The sequence below is a fragment of the Temnothorax nylanderi genome, unplaced genomic scaffold, assembly GCF_030848795.1.
Source record: "Temnothorax nylanderi isolate EJ_2023f unplaced genomic scaffold, tnyl_v1.0 TNYL_tig0040_pilon, whole genome shotgun sequence".
Lineage (NCBI taxonomy): Eukaryota > Metazoa > Arthropoda > Insecta > Hymenoptera > Formicidae > Temnothorax > Temnothorax nylanderi.
The window spans coordinates 294,999-314,416 of NW_027249102.1; the positions used below are offsets into that span (position 1 = coordinate 294,999).

The 19,418-nt window shown below is 39.1% G+C and overlaps 1 protein-coding gene across 9 annotated transcripts in view; it reads right to left on the minus strand.

Moving 5' to 3' along the window:
• The window catches only part of LOC139771477 (latrophilin Cirl), a 447,191-nt gene that overhangs the window by 61,887 nt on the left and 365,886 nt on the right, over positions 1 to 19,418 (minus strand). For 8 of the 9 annotated variants that reach the window (XM_071704284.1, XM_071704285.1, XM_071704290.1 and 5 more), the window contains one exon: positions 4,075 to 4,122. The exons of the other annotated variant lie outside the window; for it this stretch is intronic. In XM_071704284.1, coding sequence (XP_071560385.1) covers positions 4,075 to 4,122 — 48 coding nt within the window. The remainder of the gene's footprint in view (positions 1 to 4,074; positions 4,123 to 19,418) is intronic. 9 annotated transcript variants of the gene reach the window in all.

Sequence of the window (19,418 nt, forward strand, 5' to 3'; positions counted from 1 at the left end):
AGGCCAAAGAAAGAAAACAATAAAATATGTAACGCGAGCAAATATAGTGCTCATCTGGTGTGTCGCGCGACGAATTAAAAGCTAATTGAATTTGAAGTGTATATTTTTATAGCGAGTTCCGCTTGCAACAATTTCGGCTCGCGGCTAAAATTGGCTTCGCCGAAATGTCGGTCACCGCCGTCGCCAACGCGCCGCCGATAATTCCCGTGCTAATTACGTAACGCGCCAGACTACAAAAGCGCGGCCCCGATTACATTATAAATAATGGAATACGCTCATAATGCTGTTACACGACGCCGACGTGAATCGGCTCCGCCGGCGACGTATGGAAATGACGGGATTAATATGCGCTGGCGCATTCATAAAGTTCGCTAATTAACGCAGTCGCGAGAAGGCGAGAGGCCGCGATCTTCGCGGTGGAAATTGTATTTTGTTGGAAATAACGGCCGGACGACAACAACCTACGCGTCTAGCCTGCGTAATAACGCGTATCGTTTTACCTCGCGTTAGCAAACAATTTAACTTTTAACGATTATCTCGTACTCCACTTTTGGAAGCGAAACTTTTATTCGAAGAAATTAGAGAACCTTGTTTTCTAGGACTGTTTCTAGAGTATTTCGAACCTAAGTTATATTTTAGCCTATTCTTAATAAGTAAATCATACATCTCCAGAGAGATATATCCCACAGATGAAAACCACCATTCTGGAGAATTGGAAACGAAGCTGCAACACCAAGTTGCAACATGATATTTCGTACACTAAATCATTAATGGTCCCTGTTGTTGGTGAACTCACATGCCGCCCTGTTATCCCATCTCTGTGAAAGACGTCGGTTGGTGCGCGGGAAAACAACAACGGGGATCATTAATGATTCTCACCCTATAACAGCCGCGCTTGAAAGAAAACGATCCTTCATTGCGAGCACGTTGCTCGCCACGCGGCGGCAACACTCCCACTGCTTGCCGCGGCTACCATTCGCGGTTCAATTATCGTCACTGGAAATCGCCGTGCTCGCGTTGGTAATGGACATCTGTCACGGCGGCGACACGCGTTATCGCGCGCTGCCGCCTACGAAAAAGCGTCGCGGCGGAATAATTGATGACGCGCGCGCGCGCGAGCGCGCGAGCGCAACGGTAACGGCCGATCAAATATTCACGACGCCGACATCTCTTGATGTATATAATTTTCGTGCGAACGAGGCCGCGCGATGCGTCGCGACACGTCATCCGAATTGAACGCGCGCGCGTCCGGCAAGTCATTCCCTTGCATTCGCCGCCCCCGGTGTGATTTCGTGAATATTTCAGCCCGTAAATATTGAAACGTGACGCTGCGTCTGTGGCACACGTATGTTGTATATCCTATCTCTCGCGTCTATCCCCAGGATGACACGCCGCGCTGGGTTGATTCGATACTTTCCGACGAATCGAGCATCGAGAGCGATTCGTAATTCTTTCATTACCTGAGGCGTGAGGCTGTGATAAACCCGAGCTCGTTATGACATTTAATTTTCTGTCGTTATTAATGTGTTCATTTCTCCCTAGGTGACAAATAGATTCTCGTTAGCAAGAGAATCCAGTTAAGAGTCGCGAAAGAAACAGGATGATGAGAGTGCGGGAGGGAATTTTGTAAAAATTTTAGGAAGCTTATTCGAAATAGTAGCACTCTTGAAATTGTTATCGTCAAAAATTTTCGAGGATTTTTATAACATTTGAAAGAATGCTAATGCTCGAAAAAAAAATCCATCAGTATTTAAATGTAGTACTTTACATCTACATCTCGAATGTCGAATTTAAATTTGAAATTTTTGTGTGCTAATAAAAACTTATCGATCTATTTTTATATCGATCGTTATGTACTGATTTTGTGTGAAAGGCAGTCCACATAAAATACATTTATGTTTCGATCTTATTATACAATTTCATAATTCTAACAACCATTTTGTGCACACCGATTCAAAAGAAAGTTCTTCAATGCCCGATATAGAAATATATCAAAGGCAATATATATTAAATCTTCCGCGTAGAGTTTCCTGCATGATTGGCGTCCTCTGTGCCGTTCTTGCACAACCGAGACACGGGTCAAAGACCATCGTGCTAATAAACGTAGCACGTGTTTCCACGGCGCCGACTCATAAAGTCGGCCAGCTCGATGGCGCACGACGCGAGTTAATTAAAGAACGAGCGCATTTTTCCACCTTCCTTCCGTCCCATTCCGTTGTGCCGCATCCTTCGGACGCTTCGACATAGCGGCGCGGCGTTCACGAGAAATTCGATGTGAGACCGAAGACTACTTGGTATACTTACTTCGTATACCTTGCGACGAAAATTGAAAAAGGAAGTGAAAGGGATAAAAATTCTTTAGAGTCCGGAGTTACGCTGTTAGGTGAAATTAGAGAAATTAGAAATACGAAAAATAAGTTTTTTTCTTTTATAACTATGTTGATAGCGGCTGAATGTATTTGATTAAATATTAGAAATGAAGTAAACACATCGTATATGTTGCCAATCCATGATAGAATAAAGTACTTTAAGATGCAAAAAGTCTTTTGATTAATTGTAATTGGAAAAAATGGAAACCGCACATTCGCGTTGCAGTAGTTTCCTTTTATCCCTCGAAGGTAATTTTCGTTCGTTCGATGGGCTTTTGTCGCAGGTGTTATGTCAGTTTCCGATTCTATTACATTCCGTATTACGATGACCATTGTAATCGCACGGTCTTTCTATACGTGTATCAAAGAATTGCACGGGCATGCGAGTCGCATAAAGTGTTTGAGATAACCAACTGAAAGCTCATTCAATTTGAAAGCAGATTTATATCATTCGTATCGATTATTGAGCTATCATTTTTATTCGAGTGCCTTTAATATGTAAATAGCAAAACGCACCTATAAAACTCTTAAAAATCTTTCAATTTTTAAATTTTCCAATTTTTACCTTTTCAGTGAATAAAACTTTTAATTTTTAAGTTTGAACGGTTTAAAGGCTTAAAAATTCTGGTTTGAAAAATTTAGAATTCTGGGAATTTTGATATTCTTGACTTTAGATAGACCGTTTATAAATCTTTAATATCCGGAAATTGCACGTGCATATCAAATTAAATATATATAGTTTCTGCGATTTAAAAGTCTCGTTTTTTAAACTTTTCATTAATCATATATTTACAATGTTTTAGTTTCATGAAACTAGAAATTCCATCTGGAATCTTTGGTTTACCTTTTAAAATCAGAATACGTGATTGAATTCTGCAGAGTATATCAGTACCGTCTTATAGTATATAGGTATGCAGAGAAGGTAAATCCTTTGGGATTTATAAATGACATAAAGATTATTTTGTTATCTGTGTTTCTTGTTTTTATCTTATTTTTATAGTTATATGATTTCTTTATGTTTCAAATTTTTCGATTGAATTTTATAATGTTTTTTATTTACTATTTTATTTAGTTCATATTTAAAAAAATAATAAAACAATAATTATTTAATGAAGATATAAATTCAATTTTGTTTTATTTTTTTTTAATGTTTGCAGTTATTTACAACTATAATGTGATTTTAATATTTCTTAAGACTTGCCTAAATTATATTTCTTTCTTATTTTGAATATCAAAATGGGAAATAGATATTTGTATTACGCTATAATCTTGTATGATTCATTGTGGTGCGATATTGCGCCTACTATTACAGTCTAGTCCCATTTTACAGTAGTTAACATAATAGAGGTAAGTAATTTTGATGCCTCGAGGCTCTGTAGCCATAAGGACAATGTTGGCCGGACAAGGAGGAGGGAGGTTGGTCGGGGAAGTCTGGATCGCGTTTCTCACATATCCGTGTTAGACTCACGGGTGTCCGTTGCGAAAGCACGAAAACGAAACAGGAGAAGAGGTGCAGGTGCTCGGAGAGCTGCCCTGTAATTAGGCTAGGGACGCCGAATCCGCGTCTGTTCGCATCAGGACGGTAGCCCGGGCACCTTAAAGGAAACATGTCAAACATGCTCGAGGCGTTGCTCGTGGATGATTCCTAGAAGAATCTAGCAAGCGCGAGATACAAAAGCGCTATAATCCGTTAAATTGATCTTACCTATTTTGAATTTGTCTCGATATGAGAGTGGCAGCGACGGCTTCTTACCTAAAACAGAAAGATAAACAGATGTTAATTGTGTTCCTTTTTCTCCAATAAAAGTCGCGCATTACTATATGCAACTCTTGCGCTATAGCCCGAAAATATTATAATCAGTTTTATTAATATGTCATTATATTTTCATATTTATATTTTTATACATGTACATTTCTTATTATATATCAATTTTCTTTCGTTGTGTATCATATTTATTACTTATATTTTGCAAGTAACTATATTATAATTCCAAAATATAGTAAAATATCTTTCTTCCTTTCACTCTCTCTTCTTTAATCTTCTCTTTATTAATTTTTAAAGACCATCAGATATTTGAACATCCCCGGAGCAGTTACTGCGGTTATAAACGAAACGTGGGTCGTGGGTGGCTAATGATTTAATTAATTGTGATTTAGAGTCCGCTTTATCGCGCGCTTTAATTTCTATGCGGGATACGCATCTTCTCGCGCGCGGCGGAAGGTAAGGGGACGATTTCATCCCTCGAGAGAGCACCCGAGAACAAACGTGCCGTAATCCGACCAGCGAGACACCGTTTTGGCACTCTCTCGTGTAATCTTAAAGCGGCAACAAACCGCGCGAGCAGATCCGTAAGTTTGAAGAAGATTAAGATCTCAAGACGCGCCACGAGGGTGCCGCGTCTGAAAGAGGTGCTTTGCATTATTTCAAGAAGTCTTAGAAGCAAGAGGATGGTTTGGGCGAAAAAGAAAACAAAAATATTGACAATCCGAGAGAAAGATTTAATCACGTAATCGAATCCAAGTCTCTCGATCCGACCGTCTTCCGTTTTTTATTTATATTAGAAGTGGATATGTTAACGAGGTCAAATTTAGTCTCTCTTAAATTAATAAGTCGATCAAGTCACACGTTTCATTTTCTTCCGATGAAAGGCACAATCGTATAGATACAGATTGATAAATCATAAAGATTAAATTAAAATTAAAAAATTTACTATCCAATAGCTTGTAGCATGAACAATGTTTGATTAAACTAAATAGATACGTTAACGACTTTCACGAAAAATTCGTTAAAAAAAAATTTACGAAAAATTAATTGTAAAATTTTCACATTTAATCTCGTTATTCAAAATTCTCTTCTATATAACTTAATATTAACTCCCCATAAAACTTATTGCCATTTGATTTGCAATTAAAGTACATAATTAAAAAAAATAACTTTTTTTTGTATTTTATATGTATATCCATCCGAACTTTGAATAGCGAATAAATCTACGAGACATTGTGACGTGGTTCGCGTCAATCGTAAGCGAGCGGCCTTTTTCGCGAAGGGCCTTTACGGCCGCCGTGGGAATGCATCACACATAAGGGCTACATTGCGGCGCCTCGACCCTTAAACATTCAGGACTACACCTTTGGTAGCGATTCTACGGACAGGCGTTAACCGTTGGAATTGGAATCGCTTCCTGTATCAAGCTATCCACTTCTATCTGTTCTGCCCGGAGGAATTAGGAGCCGCGGTCGTATCCATGGAATCGAGCGCGTTTCTCTCGAATCGAGAATTTCTCCCGAGCGAATCGACGTTTATCGCGCGCGAGTTCTCAAAGTAGTTTCTAGCCTTGAACGAGCACAAATGGGTCAGTCTGAAGCTGCAGCTTTTGAAAAAAGATATCGATGCATTTTATGCTAGACATCTTTTTATTTCTCTCTCTTTAGATATTAATATCCAATTGAGATATATATTAGAGAAAATTGTTAGAGACATAAAAAAAGAAAAATACAACAGCTCCAAAACACTATGTGCATTTGGCAACATTATATTGAATTGCCTCCATTGCGAAGCTGGCGGAACAAGAGTTATACTGCCTGAAATTTTCATGCTACTGCATGGTGATAAATAATTCACCACTCTCTAATTATTTATAACTTCCGATTGTAAATGCAACAAACAAATGCACATCTTACAAGTCTCTGAGCGGAAGAGTGGCAAGCGCGAAAATAGAGAAGCTTATGAAATTTGTATGGCGTCATTATTTTACAAAAATAAAATTAAAAATTTTCTAAACTGTGACATCTAACATTAACCATATCGTTCGAGAATTAGTATGTAAATTATTGTTGAAATGGAATCTCATAATCAAAAGATTTAAAAAAAAAACATTGTGTTAAGATTACGATTACGCTCAAATAACCTATTTCGAGTTGAATTCGCGTCCGTTTACATCGAAAGACCTTTGAATGAGTCTTCGGGAAATCGTTTCCGAGTGCTGCTTGGCGATTCTTGGGAGGCTTCGCTAGTTTTGGAGAGAGTTTGCGCTTTCATGGCTCGGCCAGATAGCATCGATCGGAACTCGACTTGAAAGTCAACGTCGCCAGGAATATCACTAAAGATTCGATAAACGTTCAATATGTACGTTTTACTAAATATTCTAAAAGTACTTCAGAAAAACGGGAGCGACTCGTCTCACTATTTTTAAACGAGAATCTCATATGCAAGATGCATTCGGTTTTATGCATCCGCATTTATTAATTTTTACTTTAAAGACGCTTCATCGAAATAGAATTTATTTAAGGAAATCAAGGCCACACTCTGCAGTAGGGTGGTGTAGAAGGATGCGACTCCAAAGCTATAAATCATTAATATAATTATGCGCCATCTCGTGGTTTCAAGTATATTTCTTAAATATTTTTGAATGTAAGCATTTTTTTATTACGACTTATATCATCGGCTTTCAAGTAATCTATGAATATAAATTGCAATGTAACCATACATGTTTATTACGAGTAGTCGTCAATAACGAGGGTCAAAGTTCTGAAAATAGCTATACGGGGCCGTTTTTGTATAGTTCGCAATTCGATTAGCAATTTTCTACGTGTAATGCTTATCCGTCGAACAAATCTTGTTTGATTGGAAGTCTTTATGGATCCCTAGACGTCGCTAAAGATGTCATCGCAATATTGAATGTTTGCAAGTTTGCCTCGTAAAGACGAACACACATTCGAATAGACATTTATACAGGACGGTTCAGAGTCAATGTCAATTTCTAATCTTTGCATACGTCGCCTTTACGAGGCAGCCTTATGATGACATCTTTTGACCTCATGCCATTATTAATACTTCGATGCATTTCTGACACTCGCACGACACTAAATCCAGCATAATGGCGCGAGTGTAACGCCATGTAGCATGTGCCGCGGGTCGGAGAGATTAGACCTCGTCGTTCATTTACAAGCTTCCTAATTATCAATGTTCAGTTATTTTTCCATTTCTTCGTCTTCAGTCTATCTATAATTTTATGTAAACATTTTGTCTTTTCTCTTAAATATATGTTCCCCATTTATTTACGTTACATTCGCACTCGAAAGTTTGGAGAAGATGGGCGTTAGCTCTGCACCGTCCTATACAAGTTTCCCAGATATTCGAAGCGAACGGGCGAGGTAAAGCGGCATCGACCCGCGGAACACGCTATATAGCGTTACACCCGCGCCATTGTGCTGGATTTAGTGTCGTGCGAGTGTCAGAGATGCTGCACTCGAGAGCGCGGAGGGTAGACGACGGAACAAGTGGTGGGAGGGGGAGAGGTAGAGGGATGGTGGTGGTGGTGGTGGTGGTGACAACAATGCGATCTCGAGTCCGATAAGGAATTGTTGGCGGCTTCGGGCGGCTCTCGCGAAATGAGCATAAGATTCTTCGGTTATTTCGTCGGACGCCGATATCTCGCTTCCTGTACCCTCGAATTGAGCGTTCCAAATATCTTCCCGTTTCTCGCCGCCTTCCCGCTCCTCTCGCCTGCATCTTTTCGACTGTACCTCTTGACCCGCGCCGCGGCCCTCGCCGTATTTCTCACATTACTTTTCGGAGTCTCCACCTCCTTCACCTTCTCTTCCTTCTTCTCCTCCCCCTTTTTGCTCCCCCCCCTCCTCCCGCACCTCCTCTTCTTTCTCGTCCTGGCTCGTTCATTCCAAACGCTTCTACACTCGCGCGCGAAATCGCGTTTAAGTTATTTGGCTTCCTTACTCGGCGAGGATTTATCGTGCGGAACCCTGGCTGCATCGCGTACGTATAGGGTGCCGGTAGACTTAAGTCGAGGAAGTCGGTCGGTAACCTCGCGGCAGGAGAGTGCTGCTTAATTTCGTTTGATATTATATTTAATAGGGATATACTGGATGGTTCACTGGAAACGGTGCACTTAATATCTCGTTTAAATATAAACCAACGAAGATATTTAACGCGAAATTTCAACGACCTCGAGCAGCGAATACGATGTCGTAAAAGACGTCTCTCCTCCGCGATTGTCATTGGCAGAGTTACGTATCGTCGATATTTTTTTAAAGTCTCTCACAAATTAAAGATAAAAAGACAAAATCGCACGTCAAATGATTTAAGAAATTACACATAGATTAAATAAGTACAATTAATAACGATGATGTAATAATTTTTATAGTAAAGTTAAATTACTCGTGATTCTCATTAAAATCTTAACGCAATTATACGCACATTATCTGTTTTGATCCACGTGCATAATTTACAGTATAATAGTTTAATAAATTTTTATATAGAAAGTGTACGCGATGTATTAATTTATAGCAGAAAAATCGGGATTGCAACAATATAACATGAAAAAGCACATGATATGTACGCAGGAGATAAATTTGACAATGAGACAAAATCTTTCCGTCACTTTTCTCATCGTTGGGATCCAGACTCGAGGAGTCTGATAAGAGGCCGGCAGGTTCGATTGATTCCCTGCTTGGAGTAGATCGCGATCCTATATATACGAGACAGATTAGCCGACGATTACAATTTAATCCGGCAGATTGTAGCTCCGCCGAGCCTCCGCTATGCCACATGAATATTTGTGACTGCGTGTCTCTCCGGTGCATCGCGCGATCAGGATTATAGCCGATGATAACATCATGATGACTCGGATTCGAGAGATGGAGGATGCATCATGTCACATCTTCCTAAAAATGTTTCCATCCGCTACACGATGTACCGATGTGATTATGTATTTCTTAGAATTACAGAGTTGGAATTACTTAAAGTGTATAGAAATAATTTAAATTTGGTTTTGCATTAGGAAAAATGTTATTTAAAATTTTTATTTGTAATCATTACATGATTAAAATCTTTAACATTTTAAGATACGTCTTGAGAGATAAGGTTTACTTACTAATAATGTTTAAATTGATTGATATGGTTTAATAATCAAATTGCGATTTTGCGTAACATTAAAGAGTCTCATGCTGGAAAACACAAAAAGTAAGATCTCGATTTATCATGATAGATCGATCACGTTACATCTCTGCACTGATGATTCCGCCGCGTCATGCCGAAGGCATCACGACGTCTTCAGTAGGAATGAATTCGTTTTATTTGATCCATTTGAGCCATTGCATGGCCATCGGCGACAAATATTGAACATCGGTGCGTCGAGTATGCGAGAGAAACATGTATGGCTCGCGAAAAGCGCGACAATGCCTTTCCATCATAATTGCGCGCCAAACGATTGACACTTTCGATTACAGTCACTGTGATTATTTTTGCAAAATTTACTCCATTGTGAAACGAATTAGAATTGTCATATGCAACACAAAAAGCAAATACTAAAATATAATCGATACGTACAGAATATTGTAAAATAATTTCAAACAGATAGTACTTTAGAGATAAATTCTTTTTGGCGATAATATCTTTTGAAAGTATCGAGAGATGTTTAATTCTTGAATTGTAAATAATTTAAAAACTTGAATAATTGAAAACTTGTGGTTGGTACATTAAGTATTAGCCGAATCAATAGTGAGATATTTAATTTGAAAATATTTTGTTTTTTCTAGAGTTTTTTAATTTAAAACTTAGCTGATAAAATGTTGATATTTTCTGTAAAGAAAAAGTGATTCTGACTTCATCAAAGAAGTCATTTGCGCTTAAAAAAAGTTGAATAATTTAAACATATTTTATATTATTTATGCCCTAAGCTATTTTTTTCAAGAAGTGATTGCCAATCTCTCTTTTACTATACGCTTTTACTTTATTGCATTTTGCATTATGAACGACAGTTCACATTAATATTCACAATCAGTCTCATATATCTCAGTCTACATTGTAGAAAACGGGTTAATAATTCTAGCATACGATCTAATACATAATATACAAACCAATGGAAGTGGGAAAATGCGACGATGATGACAAGATTACGAACTACGACGATTGCAAGATAGACTTATATACTCATTAAGAGAAGTGCGTATTGATTATCTTACCATCTTCATATATCTAATAGTCTATCCCGAGAACGCTTTTACGCGACCAAGCTGTTAAATTTTTTCCTTCCGTAGATTTCTCCCATCTCCCCATCTCCCCATCTCCTCGCTCCGGTTTTTCCGCGCCGCTTGAAAAGGATTAAAAAAGTGCCGCTGCGTGCTTCTAATATTCGGCGCTCTCGTAAAAGAAGACGGGCGCGCGGCATACGTTATCCTTTGATGGGATAATCCCTCGGTCCTATTTATTCTTTCTCTCGTCTTTCTGGAGAGATCGTTTGGGGAAGTTGCTCCCGGTACCCATGGATGGGGTGATCGATGGGCCCCCTGGCGATGTATGATAATGATACGATGAGAATCGACATAGACGTTGCTCTACGAGAATGATGGAGATTAGGATGTCCTCGATTAGGTTTACGAGAGATGAAAAGACATTTGCGAGACGCAAATAGATATACACAGACAAAAGAGATAAAGATGAAGAAATAAATATTAAGAAAAATATAATATTAATACAAGATAAGAATTTTAAAGGTAAAAATCGATTTTGAAAATAAAAAGGTATAAAGATCGGCGACAAAATGTTGATGATAAAATTATAAAGAGTGTGAATGAGCAAATTCAAACAGAAAGATAAAGATGAGTAAGATACGATACACAGCATTACGAGAGAAACATGCATGAAGCTATTAAGGTTAGGTTCAAATGCTAGAAATAAAAAAATAAAAAAAAGACACGCGAAAAGAAGTGGTTACCGGTAAGATAAAAATTGCAGAATAAAAGAGAAAGTGGAAGAGAATCCACCGAGTTAGAAGAGATATATGAAAAATACAAGAAGGTGTGGAAAAAGAAAAACCGCAGAGAAAAAAAGACGAATTTAAATAAGAAGAAAAGAAAATGGGGAGGGGAGCGGAAATCCCAACGCAATCAAAAGTCTGACAATAGCGCGCGCGGAAAAAGTTTTCGCTTTACAGGAGAGCGCCGCGGAGAAATCCGGTAGGCGGGGGAGAGAGAAAGAGTGCAGGGAGGCAGAAGCAGAAGAGGAAGAAGGCGTACGAGAGGAAGGAAGACTCGGAAGAGAAGATCGAGGTAGGAGTGGAAAAGAAGGCCTGAAACTGCTAGCCGATATTTCATCCGGGGAACAAGCCAGATAACAGCGGGCACGCCCTTCCTTTACGTACAACCCTCTCCCTCCCTCCCTTCCTCGCAACCCCCTCCTGATGCCCGACGCTTTGCGCTCTCCTCGTCCTGTTCTCTTCAGCATTGCGCGAGAGAGCCACACCGGCGAGAGAGCTCTGCCCGCAACAGACTCGCGCTCGTTTTAAAATATTATCCCGCCGCCACCCCCTTACACTTGCCGTTACATCCATTCCCGGTGAGAACGCGCACCCCGAAGAGAGCGGACGGCCAACTCCCGACGAAATACCACTACTGGCTCGAACCCTCGGGATTACCCGCGTACCCCCGACGCGACGTCACACGCTCGATGTCGGACAAATTTTATCCTCGTACAGGTTTGTGTTTACGCGCGTGAACTAAATGGACCAGGCAAATTTGAGCAAAGCGTAGTTTTAAAGCCAGATAAATGTATTTTAAATACATTACCAACGGAGAATTTAATTTTCAGAGAACCTGATCTCTTCATATTTTAATATTTGTGGAGCATCTCGAAATATGAAAGAAGAATCTCGTTAAGCATTAATTCAAATTTAAGAATAAAAAGTACAGAAAATATTTTTTCCAATTAAAAATAAATAATTTAAGAATGTATCAATAGTTACAAAGACAAAAAGAAAAAGAATTACTTTTTATTACTATAATGCATATTAATATTAAGCTCTGTGCTCTGCCTTGTACAATGAATCATCGATCTAAAATGCATTAACATGAATTTGGAGAAGTGGATAAAATCGTTTGTTGCTGTTCTCTTATAATACGTAGAATACGTTGTTTCAATACTTTTACGACGTTATCAGCGAACGTTACGATTTTCTCCAGTACGAGCAGCAACCAACAAGGGTGAAAAAAGAGTCGCGCGAAAGGAATTGTCGCCCTTAACCCTCCCTCCCGGCTGAAGGGTAACGGAGAGCTTGCGACACGGCCGTGACGTGTTTAATGCGTTCCGGGTGATTTAGGGCGGCGGCAGGAGCTGCAGATGTTGGGGGTTTATGCCAGCTTTTAATTTGAAGATTCATAATTTATATGGGGCGTAACAGCCGCATTATTCTTAAGTCCCGCTTAAAAACGTGAATCTTTTTTTCTGATTAAATATGTCAAATTCAATAAAAGTTTTACCACCAATTATACTTGATTTTGAAAGATATAGTCAACAACTGTAAATGCTGGAGTTGACCAAATACTGAAATTTGATAGTAATTAAGCAAAATATCGTTTAATGAAGATAAAGTTATCATTACATATTATATAATTAACAACCTTAAAGAAAGAAATTAATGCAATATAGAAGTTATTAACATTAATTAATTATTAGATTTACTTAAGTTATCTTTACTATCATTTGATTGTTTTGAAGCATTGAGAAAAAGAGAAGAAAGCGGAAAGAGATATAGGAAATTAATCTGGAATATTCTTAGCCAAAATTATGCAGTGATGACTGGACGGAAGTGAATAGACGAATAGTCAGCTTCTCGACTTCGTGCAGCGTCACGGCGCGTTTCGACGTGATTTCCACTCTTTTCCGTACCTCGTCTGGATTCACCCTCGAGCGGATGTAATTTCGAGCGCGGTTTTTATCGGAAGTACTGCCAGAGGAAGCCGAGAGCGGAAGATCGGTGAAGTAAAGGCCTCCGGAACAGAGGAAGCGAATGGTAGTCGGAGGAATCGAAGAAAATCGTCGGATCTTTTACCTGAATTCGCAAATAAAACGGTTCTACCGAGATCAGGAAGCCATGCACCCACTCGCGCGCTCACGCTCGGAAAATGCGAACTTATCTCTCTCGACGATCGGTTTTTGCGGTGTAAAAATATTTTACTTCAATCTGGATAATTCCGGTATTTATGCGACTCCGGAGCCGGTCGCTACGGCAGATTACAGGTCGCCGCCGCGATTTTCATGCTTTCGCACGCACAGCGGGCCGAGGCGCATCACGCACATGCGTGCACGCGTGTACCGTGACGGACAGATCGGCAGCGGGCCAGAAGAAGGCGGAGAGAAGACCATAGACGTATATGGACGGCACGCACGCACTGAAAGTCGAGTAAGCCTTGCTGCAAAGCCACTGCACTCGTCATTCGCGAGTTTCTCGCCAAATCTCGTTAGCCGTATTCGGCGTTATGGGTCGGTATCCATTTTTTAATATCTCGAAATATAATAGTATCAAGGTTTTGTTAAATTTAAAGATCAGTGTTATAAATGAATACAACAATGTATACTTTGCGCGATATAATTAGGTCATAGCACTACAAGATTATCGATAGTTTGAGAATGAAAGAAAAATTAGAAAATTTGCAAGTATTTATATAAAAAATATTTATTATATAAGTACATTGAAGTGATATAAATACTTACAAACTTTTTAATATTTCTTTTATTCTTAGAGTCTCTCAAATCTTATGCTACTACAGTAGTTTATATTTAATTGCAACTGTTGAGAATTATATGTACAGTCTTAATTGGCAGTTTTTTTTATCAGTAACAGTTGAGCACCGCTGGCGCGTGTGCGCGTACGTCCGTGCTACTATATAAAGGAGTCAAAGTCCGGCTTTCGAATCTAAGTTATCCGATTAAGCGTGCAATCTACTTCGGTGCACCATACCGAACCCTCGGAACTTCCAGTTCCAGGGCGTTCTCTCTTTTCGTAGGTACCGCACAGGTCTCTCCACCGCGGCTCAAGCTCCCGTCCCCCGCAATTCCCCTTAAGCTGCTGAAAATCTCCTCGTATCTTCTACCCGAGGACAGTCAGATTGCCGGACCCTTTCACGCGTGTTCGCGTAAGTAAGACGAGCATGACAAAGCGACCGCCGCGATGCTCGCAGAGGCGTCGAAATACTAGACGTCGATTCCGATCCCGGATTTCGCCTCGAATCCGATCGGTGCGACTCTGATACACCTGGTTTCTCTTCAAGTATCTTACTTTCCTCGAACATTCGAGCGAGAAATATTTATGCAACTTGTGAATACGTTTTTTAATTTTTTTCTAATTTTTCTGTGAATTTTTTTTATTAAGAAAAGAAAATTACAGAGGCACTGAACCAAAGATTTGTATTTTCATTAATGTATTTATTGACAATGAGTACCAAATTCGATTATTAGAATAAATTTTTAAATCTGCAAGTCTTGAAACGTTAACATTTATTTTGGAGAAATAATCGTTTAACTGTTTCGAGAGTAGTATATTACTCGGGATAATAAGCTCTGTCCGTTATTTTGCCCACATACCGATATTGAGTAAATAATAAAAAAAGCAAATGAAGAATTTATTCGAATTTATGGCGCCCGGTCGATTCAACACAAACGACAGGTACACCTCACAAACGTCGCTCGCGTGCTATCGGGAATGCTATCGGGAAGAGGTAGAGTCCGGAGCCGCGGGTGAAAGGGGAGGCCCAAAAATGAACGACGATCGCGATGACGAGATGGAAACGAGCGGGCCGGGGCTGCATATCTCACGAACAACGTAGTGCACTCACCGAGAGAGTCCTTCGATAACGGACGCGCGGCCCGTTATATTACCGAGGGCCATAATTATTATTTGTAAGCCTCCTCCGCGTGCCTCTTTTTCCTATCTCTCGCGAGGGGCCCCTCCTGTTGGCCCCCTCCCCCTGTTGTCCTCTCCTCGAATGTCTCGAAATGGGTCTCCTGTTTATCGAGACGAGAGTGGCCGGTTTCGACGAGACATCCGTAACTAATGACCCTGATAGCCGACGAGGCTCTCTTTCTCTCTTTTCCTATCCCGTTCTCCGCTTCAAAAGATCTCTCCCGGGTCCCGGGGCCCCTCTCGCTCTCGCACGAGCACGATTCCTCGTTCATTGTGTCTTCCAAGGTTAAGAATGCCTGGCGAACCCTGGGAGTCACTTAATTAATTTTCCGTTTCGACCCGGGGAGAGAATCGAAAAGCTCGTTATCTCGACTTATTACTCCTCGCATCCTCGCTGTCGCTCTCTTTCGCCTCTCCCCTCTCTATCTCCTCCCTCCCCTCCGCTCTACCCCCGCCGGCTGCCGTCTTATCCTTCATCCCCTTTCTTCGTCGTCTCTTTCAGTCTCGCCATTGGGTATGAGATCCGGGCATTCTTCGATCCCGTGACGTGAATAAATAATATGCGTGACGCTCCATAAAGGGCCATCGACTATTTACGGCGGGATGTGGCTTATAATCGGAGAATTTGTCGGAACTGCGCTGTCTATCGGGCTATTCGGGCGTAATAATAGCACTAATTGAGGAATAGAGAAGCGTGAAGCAACGTGTCTGATGTAAAGCTAAAACATATCGCGTTTGACGATTTTCGTTGCTCCAGAAGTTATGAAACGAAAATATCGCGTTTGGCGATTTTTGTGGCTCCATATGTTATGAAGCAAGCGACCTGTAAATAGTGATAAAGGGACCTAGCTAAAATTTAGAATTTATAGCGAAACGAATTGGCACCTTGCTTGCTTGCTTGAAAAAAATTAAAACGCGTGAATTATTGATTTGACTCCTTTTAATATTAAAAAAGTTATTAAAAAATAGGTAAATTTTTTAGTATTATTTTCCATATGATTACGAAACGCATATAGAATAAAAGAAAAAGATAAATTTATTATGTTTTATAACCATTTCATTTTTAAGTATAGTTTTTTATTATGATTTGCATATAATTAGAAAATATATCGATTAAAAGATGATTAATTTTATTTTTAAATATTGCGGAAAGAAATTTTGAAACTTTTCCGGAAATTAGCGAAGCATGTCAAATTTCTTCGATTTTTAGGAGTTCCTAAATATCTAAAAAGCCTTCTATGATAAAGGAAAAATATCCAAAAATGTATATAATCACTCTTCGTGCTCAGAGCTGTTTTAATTATTCGTTTGGCACGCATGAATTTTTCGTTTCGGCGGATTTCAAGCGCGAAATCCGATGATCAGAGCCATACAAAGTTGTCATCGGCACAAAGTACCGCCGCTTCGGTGAACACACGCATCGACTGGACACGCAGACCCGTTGACCCGGAGCGTAAAAGTTTCCGGCTTTTTTTTAGTGACGCTCGAGCGCACAGCAGAAATTCAGTACCTACAAGTGGAATTCTCGGCCTAATTCGCCACGCTCGTCGGATTAGAACCGAGAAAACTCGCTCGCGAAAATTATTCGGGGGCGTAAATCCCCGGTGTGCTCACCGTATATCCATTTACTAATCGAACACTCGCCGAACATGGCGCTTGAAGTCATCTATAGTATATATTTATAAATCACGAGAACAAATTAAAGTCCTTTAATTAAAGCTTGGATTATAGTTGGATTATTTTATGAAATGTGAAACTTTATGATGTCATAAAACGATATTCAAATGTAGTATATTTTAATCACCCACAAATTTAGTTATCTATCGAATGTACTACATACAAATTGCATCACTTAGTTTGTGATTCTAAAATCGGACTATGACATATATATCTATCATAGTTCGATTTGTAGGTGATTAAAATATACTATACTTCTTTGAATATCGTTTTAAGACATCATAAAGTTTCACATTTCATAAAATAATCCAATTATAGTCCAAGCTTTAATTAAAGGACTTTAATTTGTTCTCGTGATTTGAACAGTTATTTCTTCAAAATCTAAGAATGTAGTTCCACTATACATGGTATCTAATTATTTCGTTATATATATTATTTGGAAAAGAGCGAGACATATATATATATATATATATATTACAAAAATAATGCAGAGTATGTGAGGAATATTTTAAAATGTTGACGTGGAATAGTTTCGAAAATATTCGATAACTTCAAAACACATAAATCTTCGATTTTTCATTCTTCCAGGTTTTTTTTTTAACTCGTGTTTTTAAACGTCGAATTACTTCGAAACACGATTATTCGTAATTACCGGCGCGGAATAAACGCGAAACGAACGTTCCATCATAAGATACTTTCGCGGGCTTTCAAGCGATCATTCCGGAGAAATTCTAAAAGCTTCTTGAAAGCCGAGCGACGAGAAAGAAATTCCACCATCATTCAATGGATGGCACGAACAAATCGGAATGGGAAACATCGAGATCGCGGCAGGATCGACCTCGTTTTGAACTCGCTATAAAAATTTCATTATGAATAAAAAAACTACGACTGTCTGACGAAGAAAAAACGTTTGAAAAAAATAAATTTGATGAGAATAATGGGCAGAAGCTTGAAAGTACTTCGCATTAAAAATAGCTGCACCTTATCGTACGCAAATTTTGGAACAGCGATGTGTAGAGAATCAAGACTGTTCTATTGAATTTTTTTATTAAATTAAAAACATTGCATAATTTTACATACTTGGATAGTGTTTGGATATTTGTAATGAAATTTTGGAACTGTTGTATTTAATTTAGCAAATTCGTATTCTTGACTTTTTAAATAGAATTAATACTTTGGATATTTAAATTTTCAACTAATGATTTTTTATGCGATTTCTAGAAAAACTAAAAATTTTTTTGATATTCTGATATTTTTATCTTATGTCTATATATCTTTACTTTCGTGAACTTTACTCTAGCCGTTCAGGACATAAATATTTCAATTTGAGCATATTTGCAACTTTAAAGATTTAAGCTCCTGAATACTAAAATTTTCAAATACATCTCTCAAGACTTGAGTCTTAAAACTTTCTTATCGTGCATGTTTTAAAGATTATGGAAATTCGATGCATAAATTTTTCAAGTTGTACCTCCATTTTTTTTAGATTTTAATTCTTGTCCAAATTAATTATTTCTTATAATCGTTAATATATAACGATCGCGTAATCTTTATCTACTGATTATCATTGCTAATTTTCTAACTTTAATACTACTTTTCGAAGTTTACATACCATTATAAGCGTTCCACAATTTTCTATTGAATACCAAAGAAATTCAGTGACTATATTAAATTGAGAAACGTTGCTGTGAGCCAAGTGTCCGCGTAACCAAGTGGTCGCGAGCGAATTATGAATAATGCAGTCCTTCGGAAAGTACGCAATTAACGGGTGACTGCAACTGTAACGGCGCAATTATCATGCACACGGAAATAGAATCATTCTCACGATGCCATTGTGCGCGCTCGCCGCACTTTAAGCGCGCGCCATTTCCCTGCGAGAGCGTAATTGTTCCTTTTTCTTTTTCCCTTGCACCGGAGCCCTTCGGCTCGTTAGCCCGCTGAAAGAAGCCAGGAGTGCTGGGCGCTTTGTAAGACGAGCGATGGACCGTAAAGTCCCTCGGATCCCGATCGACGCACGTTTTCGCCGATTCATCCCGCTCCTCAGGACGAGGACGTTCTCGTCCAAGAAATTCCCCAAGGAATTTCCTCCTTCGGCGTTCACCCCTTTTCTGAAAGCACTACCTCTTTAAACGCGCTCCGAAATTTTCCAGCGGAGAACGACCGCTTTCGCGGCTGTCGTTGCGAAAATATTAAACTGACGTCATCGCTCGTGTTAATTGATTGCCGAATTTCGTACCTACGATATTTGAAGTGTACGGTAATAATAGTCGAAAATCAACTTTTCTGAATTTTGAAGTGCTTCGTAATAGCCACAGTTCAAATGTAATAATAAAATTTTCGAATATATATCTAACAATTTAAATTGAAATTCAAAAGTGTCTAACAATTCAAAAGATATCGAAAAATATCTAACAATTCGAAATTGGAATCGTGTAATAGCGTTTCTGCGAAATGTCACGCATTTCCAAAGCTTTTATAAAGAAAAAAAAAGTCCATCACTCTGTTTATTTTTCACGTTTAACAGCACATGTACCGTATGAATAAAATTCTAGCACATGCAAAACAAAAAGAATGAAACGTCATCGCGTTAAAATACATGGCACGTTCATTTCATTCCAATCGGCGACGTATCTCTCGAGGTACGCAGATGTCAAAGCTTTAAATTTCCTTAATCCTT